This window comes from Rhipicephalus microplus, chromosome 5 (genome assembly GCF_043290135.1).
Source record: "Rhipicephalus microplus isolate Deutch F79 chromosome 5, USDA_Rmic, whole genome shotgun sequence".
Classification (NCBI taxonomy): domain Eukaryota; kingdom Metazoa; phylum Arthropoda; class Arachnida; order Ixodida; family Ixodidae; genus Rhipicephalus; species Rhipicephalus microplus.
Genome location: NC_134704.1, coordinates 188,009,605 through 188,026,976, shown reverse-complemented (window position 1 = coordinate 188,026,976; position 17,372 = coordinate 188,009,605). Strand labels below are relative to the sequence as shown.

The window sequence follows — 17,372 nt, the reverse complement described above, 5'->3', positions numbered from 1 at the left end:
CGGGTGGTGGAATCGGTGCGGGTGCGCATCACCGTAACAAAACCAAAGGCCGCTGGCGGAACTACTGCGTATTTGAATGCAACAACATGTAGAAAAAGAGAGGATGTATCCGTTGTTTTAAATGCGAAGCAATTCTTAGCGAACTTCGGTGACTTTGAGCGTATCTATCTGTCTATCTATCTCGCCGCCTACGACTTTTAGCTCTTCTAGCTGTTTGGATAATGGTATCATTACCTAACTTGGTATGGTATAAAATGACTGTATGGCAAGCATGTTTGACTAATCATAACATGAAAATCATCAGAGGTTATGTCAATATTATTATGATTTACACTTTATGGTTTTGCTGCCTTTGCGGTGGTTTCATTCACATGACAAGTTGCAAAACTGGTATGGTATGACATGATTGCATGGCTAACACAAGCGACAGACCCTAACATGAAAATTATGACATGCGTGTCATGTAACGACAGGACTACGTGCCACGCTCATGATGCGATTGTGGCCACTTCGCTAGCGTCACATATATAAAATTTCGAATTACGGTACGTCAATGGATGACGAAGGTATGTGACTGGTGCAAACATGATAATCATAAGATGCGTGTCATGTAACAACATGACTACATGCCACGCTCATGATGCGCTAGCCCTTTCGCTAGCTTCACTTATACCAAATTTGATATTACGGGCGTGAATGGATGACGAAGGTATGAGGCTGGTGCAAACATGATAAACATGACAGGCGTGTCATGCAGCCATATGACAACATACCATGATCATAGCGTGCTCGCGGCCATTTCGCTAGCTCCACATGTACTAAAGTTGGCATCACGTGACGTGAATAGATGACTAAGGTAAACGATACATCCAAACATGATAATCATGACATGGTAGTGGTATGCAGCATTATTTGCCTCTACTTCTTAACGTTAGGGTGATTTCAAATAGACTTATCAACTTCCGTCATTCTTGCTTCGCGTATCATCGATACACACTGTCCATGGGATCTGCCAAATTTTTTCCCTGCTTAATCATATAAATAAGAGAGGAAGCTGCGTTACATCAAAGCGGTCAGGCTAACCAACGTCTGGTAAGCGAAGTATGTTCTGCTCTCATTGTCCTGTCTTAAGGTGTCGGGCTGCTTTCTAAGCGAATTGGAGGTTATCTGCTCTAACTATTCGATAGTGGAGACGGCCACCAGTCGAAACCAGAGCTGTATAGTCAAATTTAAACAGCGCTTTGCCGGAAATTAAATGAGCGTCTTGTGCAGCACACGGCATATGTATTTTTAAATCTCGCCCGCTGAGCGTAGAGTTGCGCATCTTAAGACAAACAACATTTAACATTTATTCATTCATTTGACCACCCTCACCAAGCTCCATCGGATGTCAGCCCGTGCAGGGATTGATACGATAGGTAACTCGTCCACAATATTTGTGAAAAGTTACGCGTATAAAGGATGGCTGCCTCGTTCTCAAAATTTGAGTGGGGGCGCATTCACCACGCCTCCTTGCTGTTATAGAAGATACTTTCACGGTGAAGTCTTGCTGCAGAGATACCTCTTTTTTTACTCCATTTGTGCTGAAGAGAGGGTTCTTGTTACGAATCAAACAGCGGACTACTTGAAGGTAATGTCGAATCCCACTGGTAGATCCGGAGCGGCTGCCGATATCCTGGTTTGAACACTCGGATCGCGCCAAGCCAGGTTTGCGACTAGAACACGTGAATGCTCCGCGTGAGGTCACTCCGGAAGTTTTTTTATGCATACGTGACTAAACCAAAAACTTCCTCAACGTAGTCGATTATCTTCGGCCGTGCACATGGTGGTCCAAGAAACATTTCTTTATACATTATTTGAATAGCATGTGTGGCTGGTCGTCCTCGCTTCTGCTTCTGCTAGCTGAACTTGTGCTGTCGTTGTCACTCAATGCGAGAAGCGAACCAACAGCAGCACGTCGAGTAGAGTCAAATGACATTTTAGAAATGTAAATAGGTGCATTAAGGGACTAGACCGAAACCACCTCAAAAAACGCAGAGGACAGCTTTTCTGGCCAATGGTAGCGGAAATGACAGCAACGCTATCACGGTGTTCCGGCGAAATCTGTCTCTGCAAGATAGAGCACCTGGAACGCTCCGTCACGTGGAGTGGGTTGCTCCTCATTGGCCAGTGGAAAACGCAAGCTTGCTTCGAATCTACAAGCGGAATGCAGATTCTCGGCCGTGGAGCAAGTACACTTGCTTTTGCTGGAGGAGTGGATTGTGCCATTAGATTTCTGGAGTCAGCCACTGCAGTAAGCTTCTTTTTCGTTGGCTGCCCTAGCTAAGTGACGCGTGAATTTATACCTTGGTAGAGAGTTATCCATTGTATTTGATTTTTACACGTCGTTGAGTTGGCGTAACGCACAGTTTCAGTTTTTTCGCTTGCCTGTGTCGGCTTAAACTAAAGGCGTATGTTAAACGTTGATAATCACTAGGCTTTTAGGTGCAAAACAAGACATCATCAAGAGGCATGCTCTAGTGTGGATATCAAAATTGTGACCTCTCCACTATGCACATATATTTAATTTGTATTTAAACAACGTTGGAGTGTGGCTGCCGTAGTCGGCAATCTATTCTGATCCCTCAGCAGAGTAGCGGGATACAACACCTGCTATGCTGACGCGGTGGTTCGCTTGATCAACCTCTGCATGCATACATACCGTGAACAGGGCGTATATACGATGCCGAACAAAATGACGTAGCTGCAACTTCTTCTGTTTTTCTTTGTTTAGCTTTATCACAGTTGTGGGCAGTGTGGTATTGTCGCAGCATGGGCTTATCAATGTGGGCATGTAAGCCTGCACTATCTTAACACAAAATCCTGCACACAACCAGAATATGAGGGCAAGGCAGACGCAATCAAGGCAAAGCATTGTCCCTTCGACGCCATGTGCATAATTGATTGATTTGTGGGGTTTAACGTCCCAAAACCACCATATGATTATGAGAGACGCCGTAGTGGAGGGCTCCGGAAATTTCGACCACCTGGGGTTCTTTAACGTGCGCCCAAATCTGAGCACACGGGCCTACAACAAATCTGCCTCCATTGGAATTGGAGCCGCCGCAGCCGGGAATCGAACCCGCGACCTGCGAGTCAGCAGCCGAGTACCTTAGCCACTAGAACACCGCGGCGGGGCGACGCCATGTGCATAGGACTTCTGTTTTTTAGCACTTTTGTACTGAGAGTAGCTTTTGACGAAATTTATTTTTCTGAGCCACAGTGCTGTATTACTGGCGCCATGTCTTTTCGAGCAGTTCGTTCTAAAATAAAGCACAGCAGCTGCACACGCACGTACTTTCAGCGCTGTTCACTGCAACAGCTTGACTGTGCGCAAGCAGCAGAGTTGTGCCGGGAATATCCACCACGTGCTTTTTTTAGGCGTGCCATATACCCAGCGCTGGTCTCCCATGCTTATATGGCAGCTCTTTAGGGTGAAATTGAAACGCTGCTAACAAAAACTAGCCCCCTATTTGCATGTTAGACTACAAATGGGTTCAAGGGACAATAGTCTTGCGTGTGGAGAAACAGAATAAAATAGAACATGTATGTCGTGCTTTGAGTAAGAAAATCAATTATTGTGATTTCTGGAGGCGCTGCTTTAAAGAGCCCCAATGCGCTCCTTTACCTCCGCTCCATTCAGGGGAGAGGCATGTGCGTCGTCGGCAACAGCACTCGCTATTGCTCGGCCCTCTCCTCAATGCTCGTGGTCTGTCGCTCTCGAGAAAAGCCACTTTGTGCTAGAACTGCATTCAGAAACGCAAAATATTTCACGAATGTTGCCAAATATGAGTTTATAGGCACGCATATTCACAAGTAATAGAATGTTTCGCGCCTGGAAGTGTTGCAGAACGTATCGATCATGACTGGCGGTGCAGCCATGCCACTGCTGGCTGCGGCTGAGTTGTGCACAGCTGCAGACATAACTATTCACTTCCATACCTTGCGGGGGGATATGTTCGTTTTTTAGGGGTGAAGCTCCTAAAGCCGCGGGTCTGTCCCTCCTAGCTCGTGGTACGTGGCCGCCTAATACGATGATAGACAGACAGACATACAGGCGGACAGGCAGACAGACGGACGGACGGATGGACGGATAGATGATTCTTGGTTTACCGTTAAAACACTCCGAAGCTTCACCCCACTCATCATCATTCACCTTGTGCATATGCTGTATTTTTTCCCAAAAGCACGACCAGTTAGTTTTATCAAGGCAAGTTGTAGATTTCGAACACACTGTATTAGAAGGCAGTGATAAAAAGGTATCATTCCCTGAACGGTCGAAACAAAAAACGGTGCAACGATGGACCTACAATTAAGGCGCAGAATATTTGATGTACGTCTGACGTTATTCCAGCTGAAATTATTCGAATCGTGGCACACGCTACTCATACGTGTATTATAAATGTCTCCGTTCGAGCGTGCAACGAATGTGTTTAATGAAATGAAATAGTGAAGCATAAAAAGTCGCAGCATATTCAGGGAGTGAACAGTACTGAGTAGGACGAAGCATTCGTCCATGCATGTTTCCCTGTGTCCGCCCATCCGCCTGTCTGTCCATCCGTCGGCTCCCATTACAGTAGCGCACGCATCAGACGGATGGAACCTTCGCCTTACTCATCATCATTCACTCCGTGGATATGGTTTGCTGCGCAAGGACTACCAATCAGGTGAGAATATAAGTAGCTATAAAATGTTAAGGCAGCAACTGACTGAAGGATTTCACGGTTAGATTATATCGACATTTTATTCATCAGCCGGACTCATCATCATCATCATCAATTATATTATATATGAAGTGGTAATAAACTAAAACGGTATAAATTGGAGCTCCACATTTCCATCCCATTCTTTATTGCGGGATTCCTCAGGCAGGTTCTGATGTTACACCATGGTAACACCGCTATTAGCTAGCAGGTGCACAAGCCCCAACGGCATTGAAACCTGTTTTAAGTCAGCTTAGATATAACCATGCATAAGCAAATAAGCATTCATACAGCCCTAGACAGGCAGTCGTATGGTCTTATTGAGGCAGTTAGTCATTTCTGAGTAATGTGATCTCCTTGCTGGTGCGCGATACACCGAAAGAAGTCTGTACGTTGAGTGCACTGGCTATTCGTCACTCTCTCATTGGTGCTGTGGGATCTAATGAAAAAACAGCATCCAATGAAAAAAAGCTACCACTTTTGCCCACAAATAAATTTCAAATTCTACACATGTCTGAACACACATGCATGTATCTCTACGATTGAAATGCCAATTGTATTTGTGTATACTAGTGAAAATCAGTGAGTTAGTGTATATACTGAATGTTCCTGAGCGGATGCATACGGAATGCAGCAGTTGAACCGCACGCGGTTTATCAAGGGCTGATAGATGAAATCAAAACGTACTATCGGGAGCAATGTGAGCATAAAATCACACCGAATTTTCTATTTGTAGTTCTTTCTCCACAAAAAACACAAAAAGGAGTGAACAATTTCAGGTAAGTCACAGAAATAAAATAGAAAAAATTCAAAGGCTAGCAGTGCGCTTCATTTGCTCGCGGTACCGGAGGACAGAATCCGTCACAAATTTGTTAAAATCATGTGCGCTAGAACCCCTGCAATTGCGCCGCGAAAATCAAAGGTTAAAACTTCTGTTTCAAATTATAAGAGGCGAAATCAAAATAAATAAAGACACATACATACAACCTGCACCCAAACGAGGAGCTCGGTTGAACCATAGTCACCCAATAAGGCCTTTTTGGGCGTGTCTGAATGGCTTTAAAAATTCTTTTTTTCCGTATATTATAGAAGTGTGCAATAGACTTCCAGAGTACGCTGTTACTAGCGCAAATGTCAAAGAGTTTGAGTGTTCGCTAGAATTGTACTACCGGCAACATGAAACGTAATGTCTGTTTTGTCATTGTGTATTGTTTTTGTTTTCTGTTTATATTCCTTCCTGTAATGACCCTCAAGTGAGGGTTACAGTATTAATAAATAAATAAGTAAAAAACACGGAAGTTTAATTATCACACTTTCATGCATAAAACGAAACGAAAAGAGATGTCGGCGATAGTGACTGTACTATACCAAAGCGCACCCGGAAAATAACACCAAACTTGAGGAAAAATTCAAGTGCCATGAAAACACTTGGGGTTACGAGTTCTCTCATTGTTCGATCGTGTCAAGGTGCAACAAGTACGCGCACAAACACATGTGTTATAACCATCCCATATCTTGCAATATTCAATCTGTGACGGTGTTACTAGTATTATACACGCAGTTCCGAAAGTACCCGACATAGCAAAGGAAAAGTGACAGAAGACAGAAAGAAAGCTCACCAAATTTAAATATTCATGCTGCCTGTTATATCCCGACACCGGGCACATGGTATCACATCTTTATTACTGAGGCGCACACTGCCAGCCTCAACACAAGCAGTACAAAACAGAATAACACCCTCCAGATACAGTTGACAGTATATGTACACACGCTATCTCTCGGCGCATGCGCAACTGGCAGTAGCTTGAGAGCATGCATACAAACCCCGCGACTGACGTCACAACACTTCCTTCACGCACAATTTTAGAAACTATCATAAGTCAGGCGCTCAGGTGGGCGCCGTTGCCTTGTGCTACGTCGTAAGGGAACCGGCTGCTCACGATTTTCGGGAAGTCAGTCTCGTGGGTGACGACGAATCTGAGCTTTGGTTGGTCGTCGATGTAGCATTTGTGATGTCCGATCCATGTGGTAGTTCCACTTCCGGTGGTGGGTCCTGTTGTGCCGTCGGTTCGATGTCCGATGGTCGCAAGTGGTCCGCGTGCACAAACCACACTGTTTCGCACATGCACTAAATACGTCGAAGAAGATTTCACACACGTCACTTCTCCAGGCCACCAGTTCACAAGTTGCCCACGCACAGAACGCACCAGTACACGATCACCAACAGCAAACACTCAATGTGAACCTCGGAGCCTGTCAGCAGACTTTTTTATTTCTGCGGTCTTAGCTCTCATCTGATTTGTTACGTCCGGGCGCAGCAGCGACAATCGGGTCCGCAGCTTCCTTCTCACAAATAATTCAGCAGGGGTTCTTCCCGTGAAAGTGTGAGGTGTGGTTCGATAACAAAACACGAAGTTATCTATCCAGTGTTGCAGTGTTCTGTTTGTGCCCTTTTCCGAGTCTTCTAGCACTTGTTTGAGCAGTGCTTTTTTTTGTTGTCTGAACTGCGCGCACCGCCGCACCGTTAGACTGCGGATGGTACGGCGGCGTTATTGTGTGCCTCACACCATTAGCTCTAAGGAATTCTTTGAACTCAGTTGCCCGAAACTGCGGCCCGTTGTCCGTCACTACCTCCAGCGGAAGGCCATGCGCCGCGAACTATGAACGCACTACTTCAACGGTCTTCGCCGCGGTGGTTACACTCATTATCTTAATTTCAAGCCATTTGGAATAGGTGTCGATAGCGAGGAGAAACATCCTTCCCTTTTCTTCAGCGAAGTCTAAATGCACACGCTCCCACGGATTCCGGCATATTTGCCACGAGGACAAGGGTACGGGTTGAGCTGCAGGGAGAACCGTTTGGCATATTGCACATTTGCGCACTGTGATTTCGAGGGCTTTGTCCATTCCCGGCCACCATACTACTGACCTCGCTAATGCTTTCATTCGGGTTATACCTAAGTGCTGCTCGTGCAGCAAATGCAAAACATTCTTGTGCAATGATTCCGGTACTACCACTCTGCTTGTCCATATAACGCACCCGTTGTCTACACTGAGCTCGAGCCGGCGTACCCAGAACGGCTTTAGCTGCTCCGACACGGTCTTGGGCCATCCATGCCAGATCATATCGCGTACAGCCCTCAGCACTTTATCGCATCCTGTTTCTCGACTGACATCATTTGACGTTAAAGGCAAGTCGTTTAGTGCTGAAAAGTAGAAGATTTCTTCGCACTTGCTACCTGTGTCAGGTAACGGTAAACGAGACAATGCGTCTGCATGCTGGATAGCTGATCCTGGTTTGTGTTTGATTCTATAGGTGTAGTCGGCCAAAAATGTCAGCCAACGATGCACTCGTGCCGTGGCTACTGCACTGCCCTGCCGTTTAGGGTCAAACAAAATTGTCAAAGGTTGGTGATCTGTTATTATGTTAAAGGGCCGTCCGTAAAGGTACTTATGAAATTTTTTTACAGCAAACACAATACTAAGTGCTTCTTTCTCAATCTGCCCATAGTTACGTTCGGCCGCTGATAATGACCGCGAAGCAAAAGAAACCGGCTTTTCCTCACCGTTCACCAAGTGCGATAGCACAGCCCCTAACCCGTAATCAGAAGCATCACATGTGATCCAGATTTCTGTTTTTTTACGTCATACAACTGCAACACAGTCTTATCAGTCAACAGTTCTTTGCATCTTTCGAATGCTTCATTACATTCGCGTGACCAGTGCCATGTAGTTTCTTTTCGCAACAAGTTGTGCAGTGGTTCCAAGATCGATGCTAAATTTGGCAAAAATTTTCCTTAGTAATTAATCAAACCTAAAAAGGCCTTCAACTGACTCACGTTAGTGGGCCTTGGCGCTTTTCTGATAGCTTCAACTTTTTCCGCTGTTGGGTGTAAGCCGTAGTTGTCGATCTCGTGTCCCAAGTATGTGACGCGTTGCTGAAAGAAGCTGCATTTCCTTGCGTTCACTTTTACGCCGTGTTTACTTAGGCGTTGAAAAACTTGCTCCACCCTTTCATAACACTGCCCGTCGTTCTCACCAGCGATGACTACATCATCAAAGTAGCACGCGGTTCCAGGCAGATTACGCAGTATCTGGTCCATGACCGCCTGGAAAATAGCTGGTGCGCACGCTACGCCATACGGCAAGCGGCGGAATCTAAACAGACCTAGGTGGGTGTTAATAGTGAGCAGTTCCTGCGCTTGTTTGTTGAGTTCGAGTTGCAAGTACGCTTTTGAGAGATCTATGATAGAAAACACAGTTCCACCCTGAAGATTTGCGAATATGTCTTCAGGAAGTGGCAAGGGATACTGATCGACCTTGATGGCTGGGTTTACTGTGACGCGATAGTCGCCACATAATCTCAGTTCTTGAGTGTTCTTTTTTGGAACAATCACAAGAGGCGTTGCCCATGGACTATGTCTGACCTTATATAGGACTCCAGTTTTTTCTAGCTTGACGAATTCTTGTTCAACGCGCTCGCGCAAAGCGTATGGCACTGGTCGCGCTTTCATAAAGACAGGGCGCGCGTCATCCTTCAATTCAATGCTGCATTCGAATCCCTTAATTGTACCAAAACCTGCGCCAAACACTTCGGGAATTTCTCAGCAAGCAATGCCTCCTTAGCCACCACATTTACTGAAAATACTTCCTGCCAATTTATTTTGATTTTAGAAAGCCAATCTCGGCCAAACAACGTGGGAATTCTAGCACCCTGCGTTTCTTTCGCTATGACAAGTGGCAGTTCGAAACACTGGTCTTGGTATTGCACCTTTACATCCATAATACCAACAGTAGGGACCGTCGTGCCATTGTACGTGGCTAGTTTGACATTTGCTTGCCTGCAAGAGGCGTTTGGGAAGTGTTTAGCACACTCTGTTTCTGACATTATTGACACCGCTGCGCCCGTGTCAAGTTCCATGGGTATCACTTCATCATTTATGCAAACCTTGATTACAATGGCGGGCATACCTTCTTTGTGGTTCGTATTATACAGAGATAGCATTTCGTTAGTATTTTCTTTCTCGCATTCTTCGCTCTCTACTCTATTTACAAGCTCAGATTTGCACATTTTAGCAACATGACCCCTTTTTGTACACCTATAACGGGTATGTTCAGAAATCGGCAACTCACGGGTGAATGCTTTCCTCCGCAACGATGACACATTCTTTTCGTTTGTTCTTTCGCTGCCCAATTTTCCTTGTCCCAGCTGGACTGCGTCGGCGCTTCCCTCGAAGGTGCTTTACTCGGTTGTGAGATTTTCCGTTACCAGTAGATGTCCTCCGTTTCTACAGCTGCTCCTTTAGAACTGGTTTGCTGCATTTCTTTCGTGTCTTGTGTTGCCGCTTCCATGGCCATGGCTACGCTGCATGCGCGTTCCCACGTTACTTCCTCGTCTGGCATTGCCAATAGCCTGCACCGTACTCCCTCGGTACGTATTCCAGCGACGAGCCGGTCACGCAATGCTTCGGTCAAAAAGGCACCGAATTTGCATCTTGCCGCGAGTTTCTTCAATTCGACTATAAAGTCTGCGACAGTCTCATGCGGCTCTTGCTTTCGCTGGTGAAAATGATACCTTTCGGTGACCACGGAGCGCTTGGGAGCATAATGCTTCTTCAGAACGTCAACAACTTCCGTGAATGACGTCTTAGCTGGTGTTTTAGGCAGCAGCAAGCTCCGAAGCGTGACGTAGGCCTTCTCACCTATAGCCGTGAGAAAGATTGGAAGCTTCTTGTCTTCCGCGATGTCATTGACCACGGTAAATACTTCGAACCGCTCCAGGTATACCTCGAAGTTACCTTCCTCTTGTTGGAACTCGGGTAACTTACCGACAGTGGTCGCCATACTCAGTTCAAGCTGGTTAGAGTGGGATTCCTAGAAGCCTGCGGCGGCTCCCATCCTCGTCGCCAGTTGTTATATCCCGACACCGGGCACATGGAATCACATCTTTATTACTGAGGCGCACACTGCCAGCCTCAACACAAACAGTACAAAACAGAATAACACCCTCCGGATACTGTTGACAGTATATGTACACACGCTATCTCTCGGCGCATGCGCAACTGGCAGTAGCTTGAGAGCATGCATACAAACCCCGCGACTGACGTCACAACACTGCCTATACGAAAAGAATTCTTCGGCTGCAACTTGTCCTTCTTTATTCCCACCCTAAAAAAGTTTTCTTTTAAAATCACATGGGAAAGGGAACATTTTCCATCCATGTAAAATGGTTCATCGACAGTGTGGCACGCAAAACGAAGTAACCTTGTGGCACTTGCTACAAATCAGACGGGTGACAAGGCAGCAGGCGCTGCGTGCCCGTTGAAACAATCGTGGTCGAGCAATAAATAGCACGGCGGACGCGTGCTGCGAGGCAGCGTCTACTCTTTCAAATTATGACCGCGCTCGTAACCCATATACGCCTGAATTTTAGGATGTTAACAAAAGAATTTTTTTCGCAAAATGATAGCTCTTAGGGTTTCAGAGAAAAGAATAAAACTTATATTCCCAAGAAAACTTTTCTATTAATGATTTTCGCACCGTCCTGCATATAGGACACTAGGCACATAAATCCTGTTCTGTCACTTTGGAACGTGTACTCCGTGTAGCAATACTTACTTAGTTGAACGATTTAACTTGAAACATTTTGCATACACTGTGACGTCACATTTTTTAAAACGTGTGGTGGCCGATGAGCGCGCCTCGTTTTCTTTCCTTGAGGGATCACCTAGTTTTCAGTGCGGTCAAATCAGCTTTGTGCTTACAACCTAGATAGGCTGCTTCTTCCACGCAATGGCTTAGAGCCATTGCGTAGAAGAATGTCGTACTTTATGTGCGACATTGCTACTGCCCTTAAGAATAATCAGGTACGTTTTGTCTGTTCCCTTTCTATACAGCTGAAATGCGTTGCTAAAACGTGCATCAAGAAGATACGTTGGCAGTGATGACTATCACTTCATACTCTTTCGTGACAGTGAGGCCCTTTGCAATATTTTGGTCCAGTCGGTCGATCTCATTCATGTCGGCATTATATTTGGCAATCAAAGAAGGCAGCTCTGCTGTCACCTTGGATCTCTTCTAACTAGATTATCTTTTCCCCAGTTACTGCGATTCAAGCCCATGATCATTCGACATCACGAAGCCATGATATCGTTCTTCCGATGGCATACAACGATTTGTTACTCGGTGTCGACTCTGTAATCATAAAAGCCTCGAAACTTTGTTTTTATTTGTTTCTGCATGCCTTCTTCATTACCGCTTTAATGCCCTGTAATGGCACCAGCATAATTGTCAGGCGGAAGGATCGTGACAACTGAAGACACATCATCGCCAGTGGCCATACGATTCAAGATGTTGTTTAGCATCTGCGGGTTTTTTTATGAGTGAAATGAACTGCAGGTAACCTCTTAAGTGTACATAAAATAGGAACATGATTGTACTATACACCCATATAATTGTTATAGCGTTACGACAAGCTTCACGGGCACGACATAATATGTGTTTCAAATATACACCGTGCTACACCCCATGTGCTTAGGGTCCTATATGTAGGACACCAATGTTGGACAGGCCGTAAACAATAAGCTTCACCGCATATCACAGTCATACATATTTTACTGCACACTCAATAAATGACAAACATTACACAAACATATTGGCAGAATCACGAACAATTTTATCTATACTACTTGCGCTTTCTTTCGCGGCATGGTGCTCTGCTTCACGCACATGAAACAACAATTTCGCGACTGTGCTCACTAGGCTACTGATGGCCCGACAATAGCCTAGGCTTGTACGTGAGAAGGGCTGGGCATCGCCAACACACGCCCTGTTGCGCAAGCTTTTTTTACAGAAAAAAAAAGTTTGGTTTACAATGAAGAAATTAAGCGTCCTACTTGTAGGACGCCAGGTATATATGTATCAAGGAAGCGCGCACATCAAAGCCCTCCACACAACTGCCCCGGTGACTGGATGAAAAAGCGCACGTTTTTTCATCCTTGCGCGTGCCTCTGCTCAGGGTGCTGCCACCTTTTGTACTGTTTCTCCCGCCATTGCAGTGCCTGCAGCGTCTTCACCAAGCTGTAGAGCTCACGTGCCGGTTTTCTTCGGCATGTTTTGCATGGATGTTGAGTTCTCCAGGACTGCAACTATTCGTGTTACGTTAGTGCACCACTATGCGCCGGAGCAACATCTGTATGCAGCGGGAGTAATAATGGCAGCTTCCAAAGATGTTTTGACTCTTAGTGACAGAGCGGGCATGGAAGCACTCATCACTGCGTGAGATTTCAGTGCCATCTGGCGATAATCTCAGAAAAAGATTTCCAACGGTGCAGAGGATTCTCCGCAGCGGCACCTACACGCTGCCTTGTTTGATCACATGACCATAAACTGGTCATTTCCCAGCCAGTTGTCCAAGCAAACGCATTCGGCCAGCGAAGCGGCCGTGGCCGTAAGAGCCGATAGATGGGGTTAGAAGGGAACATGACAGCACTCGTGCAGACGTGACCACCCGCTTCGATCTAAACTCACGCTTGCTACTCACCAACTGTCAACACAGCAGTGAATAAATGGTCAAATATCATGCCGTTTTGTGTCACCATCAAGAGAAACAGCGCTGAATGGATTTTCAAAATCGTTCACTCCGTCGTTCAGAGAAAATGGTGGTGACAAGAAATTCTGGACTGAGGCACTCTTTGACCCAGTTTAATGAGCAGTGATATGCATGGTTGTCTAAACGTCATATTATGTTATAGTATAGCAAAGATTTGTTTTCGTGTGTTTGTCTTACGCACATTTCCGTTTAATAAATATGTCTTCATTCCACTGTTGACATAGCCCGTCAAAAATACTACTTCAGTGAATAAGATGAAATGAAATAAGGACACCCTTTCCAGCGCATTCGTTGCTTACGACGCTTACACTTGAATTTAGAACGCCGTTAGTGATGTGAATAAATTATCAATCTTCCTTAACAGTCGCTTGCTAACAAACTGGCTAAAAATATATTAGAACTAAAAGCTTGTACTCAAAAACTGTGGTGTCGTGCTCTGCAGCGTACGGGGCTGTTCCGACAGGAAACGTGCTGACCGCAAGGCGCGTTATACGTTCCTGTCAAAGCACCCTTACGAACGTGGCACCTTGTCACTCGAAGCCATATGAGAGAGTGAAATGAAGAAACCAGGGTTATTCATTGCCTAACCCAGTCGATGTGTCATTTAATTCGCATGCATGCATCGGCGCCTGTGGTACGCTGTTCAACACAATAACGTCATATTATGTTATATGCTAATAGTTTTTGTCAGTGTAGGTCTGGCTTGGTACCAAACAAGTTGTTAAAAGTACCTGCTGTCACTTTGTTGATTGCGTAATTGTATATTTTTTTGTTTTATTTTGTTCCCGCTCATTGTTGCGGTTGTTTTGTGGACGTATTTGCGTATGTTCTCGCATTCTTTTATTTGTTCTGCCCGCTCCTGCCAAAGGCCTTTTTCAAAGGCTGGCAGTAAATCTGAAAATAAAAATAAAATAAATAAATAAATAACTGTGTGTGCGCGCTCGTGTGCGACCCATGCAATATTTTTCATGCTATAGAGCTAGAAAGTTTGTTTCGTAAAACTTCTGGCGCTATTTGTTGTGAGCGAAAAGCCATCATCTTGTCAATAACCGGAAAAAGCGAGCAAGAATAAAATAAAATATTATTAAACCTTTTCCGGGTCCAAGTGAGCAACGAGCTCAGGTTGTTCGCGTGGCAAGCAGGGCTTCTACAACGCAGCTGCGCATATGCTTAAAAATGCAGTTAGTATAACATCCTTTCCTGGGAAATGCAGTAAAAGTAACGTTCATGCTTGACAATCATACATGTCTTGTGTACAGGCTTCACAATACAGCATGTATTATCGCAGTATTATTGCGTGTTATACAAGCCCACATTGCCTTCAGAGGAAAACATGTAGTTACCTTAAGGGCTTCATGGTTTAAAGCCTGCGATAATTTGAAAAAAGGCTCATAAATTACCGTGTGCATTATTTAGGACCCTTTGGTGGATTCGTATAGGTGTGAAAAAATTTCACGAGCACATTTGCTCATGGTATAAAACGTGCTGCTTATTATACAGAATGCAGTCATTTGCGAAAGCGTCAATGACCCAAGCCACTTGAACTTTATCGATTGCACTGTAGTATTAACAATTTGAATTTTTCTAGTAAAAATATACAATAAAAAGTATGAACTAAGTGGTTGAAGTACGCACTAAAGACTGGATACCGCTATCGGTTTCCCTTAATTTTTCTACTTATGGTAAAAATCAGAAACGCTAATATAAATATGTGATTATCAGATGTTGTAGGACTGAGCATATTGAGCAAATGAAATATAGTTATCTAATTACTTCACCCCTTCTCCTCGCTCTCAAAACGTATTTCTTTGATATGATGTAGCAATTGAGATGTCTGGATGTTATACTTTCCTGTATAAAAATATAGATATACAGTGGTTTGGAACCTGGTTGTAACGAACGTGCGTAAAGAATAGGGCAGGCTGCTGACTATTTTTCACCTTTGAAACAACTGAATTTCCTTCTTCACTGAGGTGCGTACACCACAAGTTCTAAGAGTGGGAAAGGACCTTGAGGCAACGGTGAATCTTCGAGTGCAGATGTACTGCTCGCATCACCGATGGCCGTTCAACCATGAAACTCATGGAGTCTGCAAAAGCAGGAGATAATGAAACGCCAACGCAAGTCCCTTTGCATCCACATTTATTCGAGTGGCCGCAAAACCCGAAGGCTTCACTATCAGAGAGCCCACTATAGTGTACTTCATATCGGCACTCTTTTCGTTCTAACTGCGGATTAAAGCGGACCTGAAAGAAGACATCTCACAGCTTCACACTGCAATCATGAAGGCACGCATAGAGGATGGAGTTGTATATTCGCCGTATCCCGAAATCGACATTCCAATATGCTCTGTCTACAGTGCGATCAGCAAATTTTTGTCCATGCAACCAGAAAAGTTAGCCGTCGTAAGTACTTTTAGAATTATGCTTCGAATGCACCCGCTCTTGCAGTCCTTTTAAATTTGAAAGTCTTATGTCGCACAGAGAAACTTCATGCTTGCTCTTATTTGCGTTCAATCTAAATCTAAACGTCGTCATGTTTTCTTTTTTCACTTCCAAAAGCAAATAAACACCCTCGCTTGACATTTCTATGCAATTTGGAGTTGCTTTTGGCTATTTTTAACCAGAATTGTAATACTAAACAAAAAACTGGCCGTCAATAGTGAATTATACATCTCATGCCTCTAGTGATTCGACAGGAAAACTGATAGGCGATCAAAAGATATGTTCGATAGGAGCTGGTTTGAAGCTTATAAAACTTGGCTAAATCGATACTATGACACCGTAATGCATGATGTTTCTTCTTCAAATTCGCAACTGTAAAATATGCTCTGTTTCCGGGGAACAGTGGTTCAAAACATGAAAATGGAAGCGCAACAGTGTCAACGCGGCACTTCCGCTTGGCGCAGTACTGAGGTTTCTTGACTGTGGCATCCGACCGCGTTGCTTCGTCGAAGGTGAAAGGTAGTTGGCCCCGGAAAACCTTACTCTCCTCGTCATAAAGATTTAACTCGCGAAACAGTGAAAATAGTGGAGCTGAGCGCGCAAACATTGAGCCTTCTCGGTAAATGGTATCAGATTTGCTTTTAGTTGAAGAAGCTATCTAGCGAGCGTGATGTTGAAGAAGGTAACTGCTCGTGTGTAGCGGGCCTGTCTGAAAGCTCAGTTACCATTTTTGCGCTGCGTTGCTACAGTGCTACAGGTAAGGCCTTAATTGTTTTCGAGGTAACTATGCGGCGACTCGTGCTGCCGATTGCATGTATCTCATTGAGTCTTCTTGTCTCGTCAAAAGCAAAATACGCCTGTCCTCTTGATCGCAGAACGTAGCTATGCCTGGGCCAGTGTACCTCGAGACACGGCAAATCGTAGCCTCTATTGTAATTGTTATGAAGTTTTCAAAGAATAAGGTCGTGTACTCCCGCACAGTCGCTTGTTCCAGTTGGTGGCATATTTGGTATTGAAAGCAGATACGCACACTAGATACGCACACTATGCACGCTATATATATATATATAAGCAGAAACATACACGCGCGCTCCGCACGCGCGTTTGTGTGCATGCATATACAAACATTTGAAGTCAAAATTAGCTGAATTTGAGAATGAGTATCACCGTGACTTGCAAAAAAACAAGCATATGCGAAAATTAGAGTGACACACGTAACACGTAACGGCACGAATTTTCTGAAACACTTGCTTTTGTTAACAAAATTACACACCATGTTTAGAGATTGTGGGTATCATTTAAAAATGCACGCACGCTAAATAATCGTTTACTCATGGAGGAGATTTAGGTCGTCATGGGCGGATTGGTTAGAACAAACTACTGCAGTGTCCGTTACCTTTTTCCCATGCCTAAGTTTCTGATTTGCGCCATTCTCTGTCGCCTGTCTTCTGCATCTTTCAAGAAGTTATATACCGAAGCGTGGCCATCTTTTCACAGCGATGCCATTCAACGCGGTGCTCTTCAATGAATTTTGGATAACGCTTTCATCTCTTTCGGGCTCGCGTGCCCGGCTTG

General features: G+C 44.7%; 2 protein-coding genes across 3 annotated transcripts in view; one reads left to right on the top strand and one right to left on the bottom strand.

Moving 5' to 3' along the window:
- Positions 1–10,007: 10,007 nt before the first annotated feature.
- On the bottom strand, positions 10,008–10,586 carry LOC119173599 (uncharacterized). Its single transcript, XM_037424402.2, has one exon. It carries the CDS (start codon positions 10,584–10,586, stop codon positions 10,008–10,010), a length of 579 nt encoding a protein of 192 aa, XP_037280299.2.
- Positions 10,587–15,523: 4,937 nt separating this feature from the next.
- LOC119174057 (putative 4-coumarate--CoA ligase 2) overlaps positions 15,524–17,372 on the top strand; it is a 210,988-nt gene continuing 209,139 nt past the window's right edge. Inside the window, exon 1 of one of the 2 annotated variants that reach the window (XM_037424837.2) lies at positions 15,524–15,758. In XM_037424837.2, coding sequence (XP_037280734.2) covers positions 15,636–15,758 — 123 coding nt within the window. In that variant the 5' untranslated portion in view covers positions 15,524–15,635. The remainder of the gene's footprint in view (positions 15,759–17,372) is intronic. The other variant, XM_037424836.2, reaches the window with a different exon arrangement.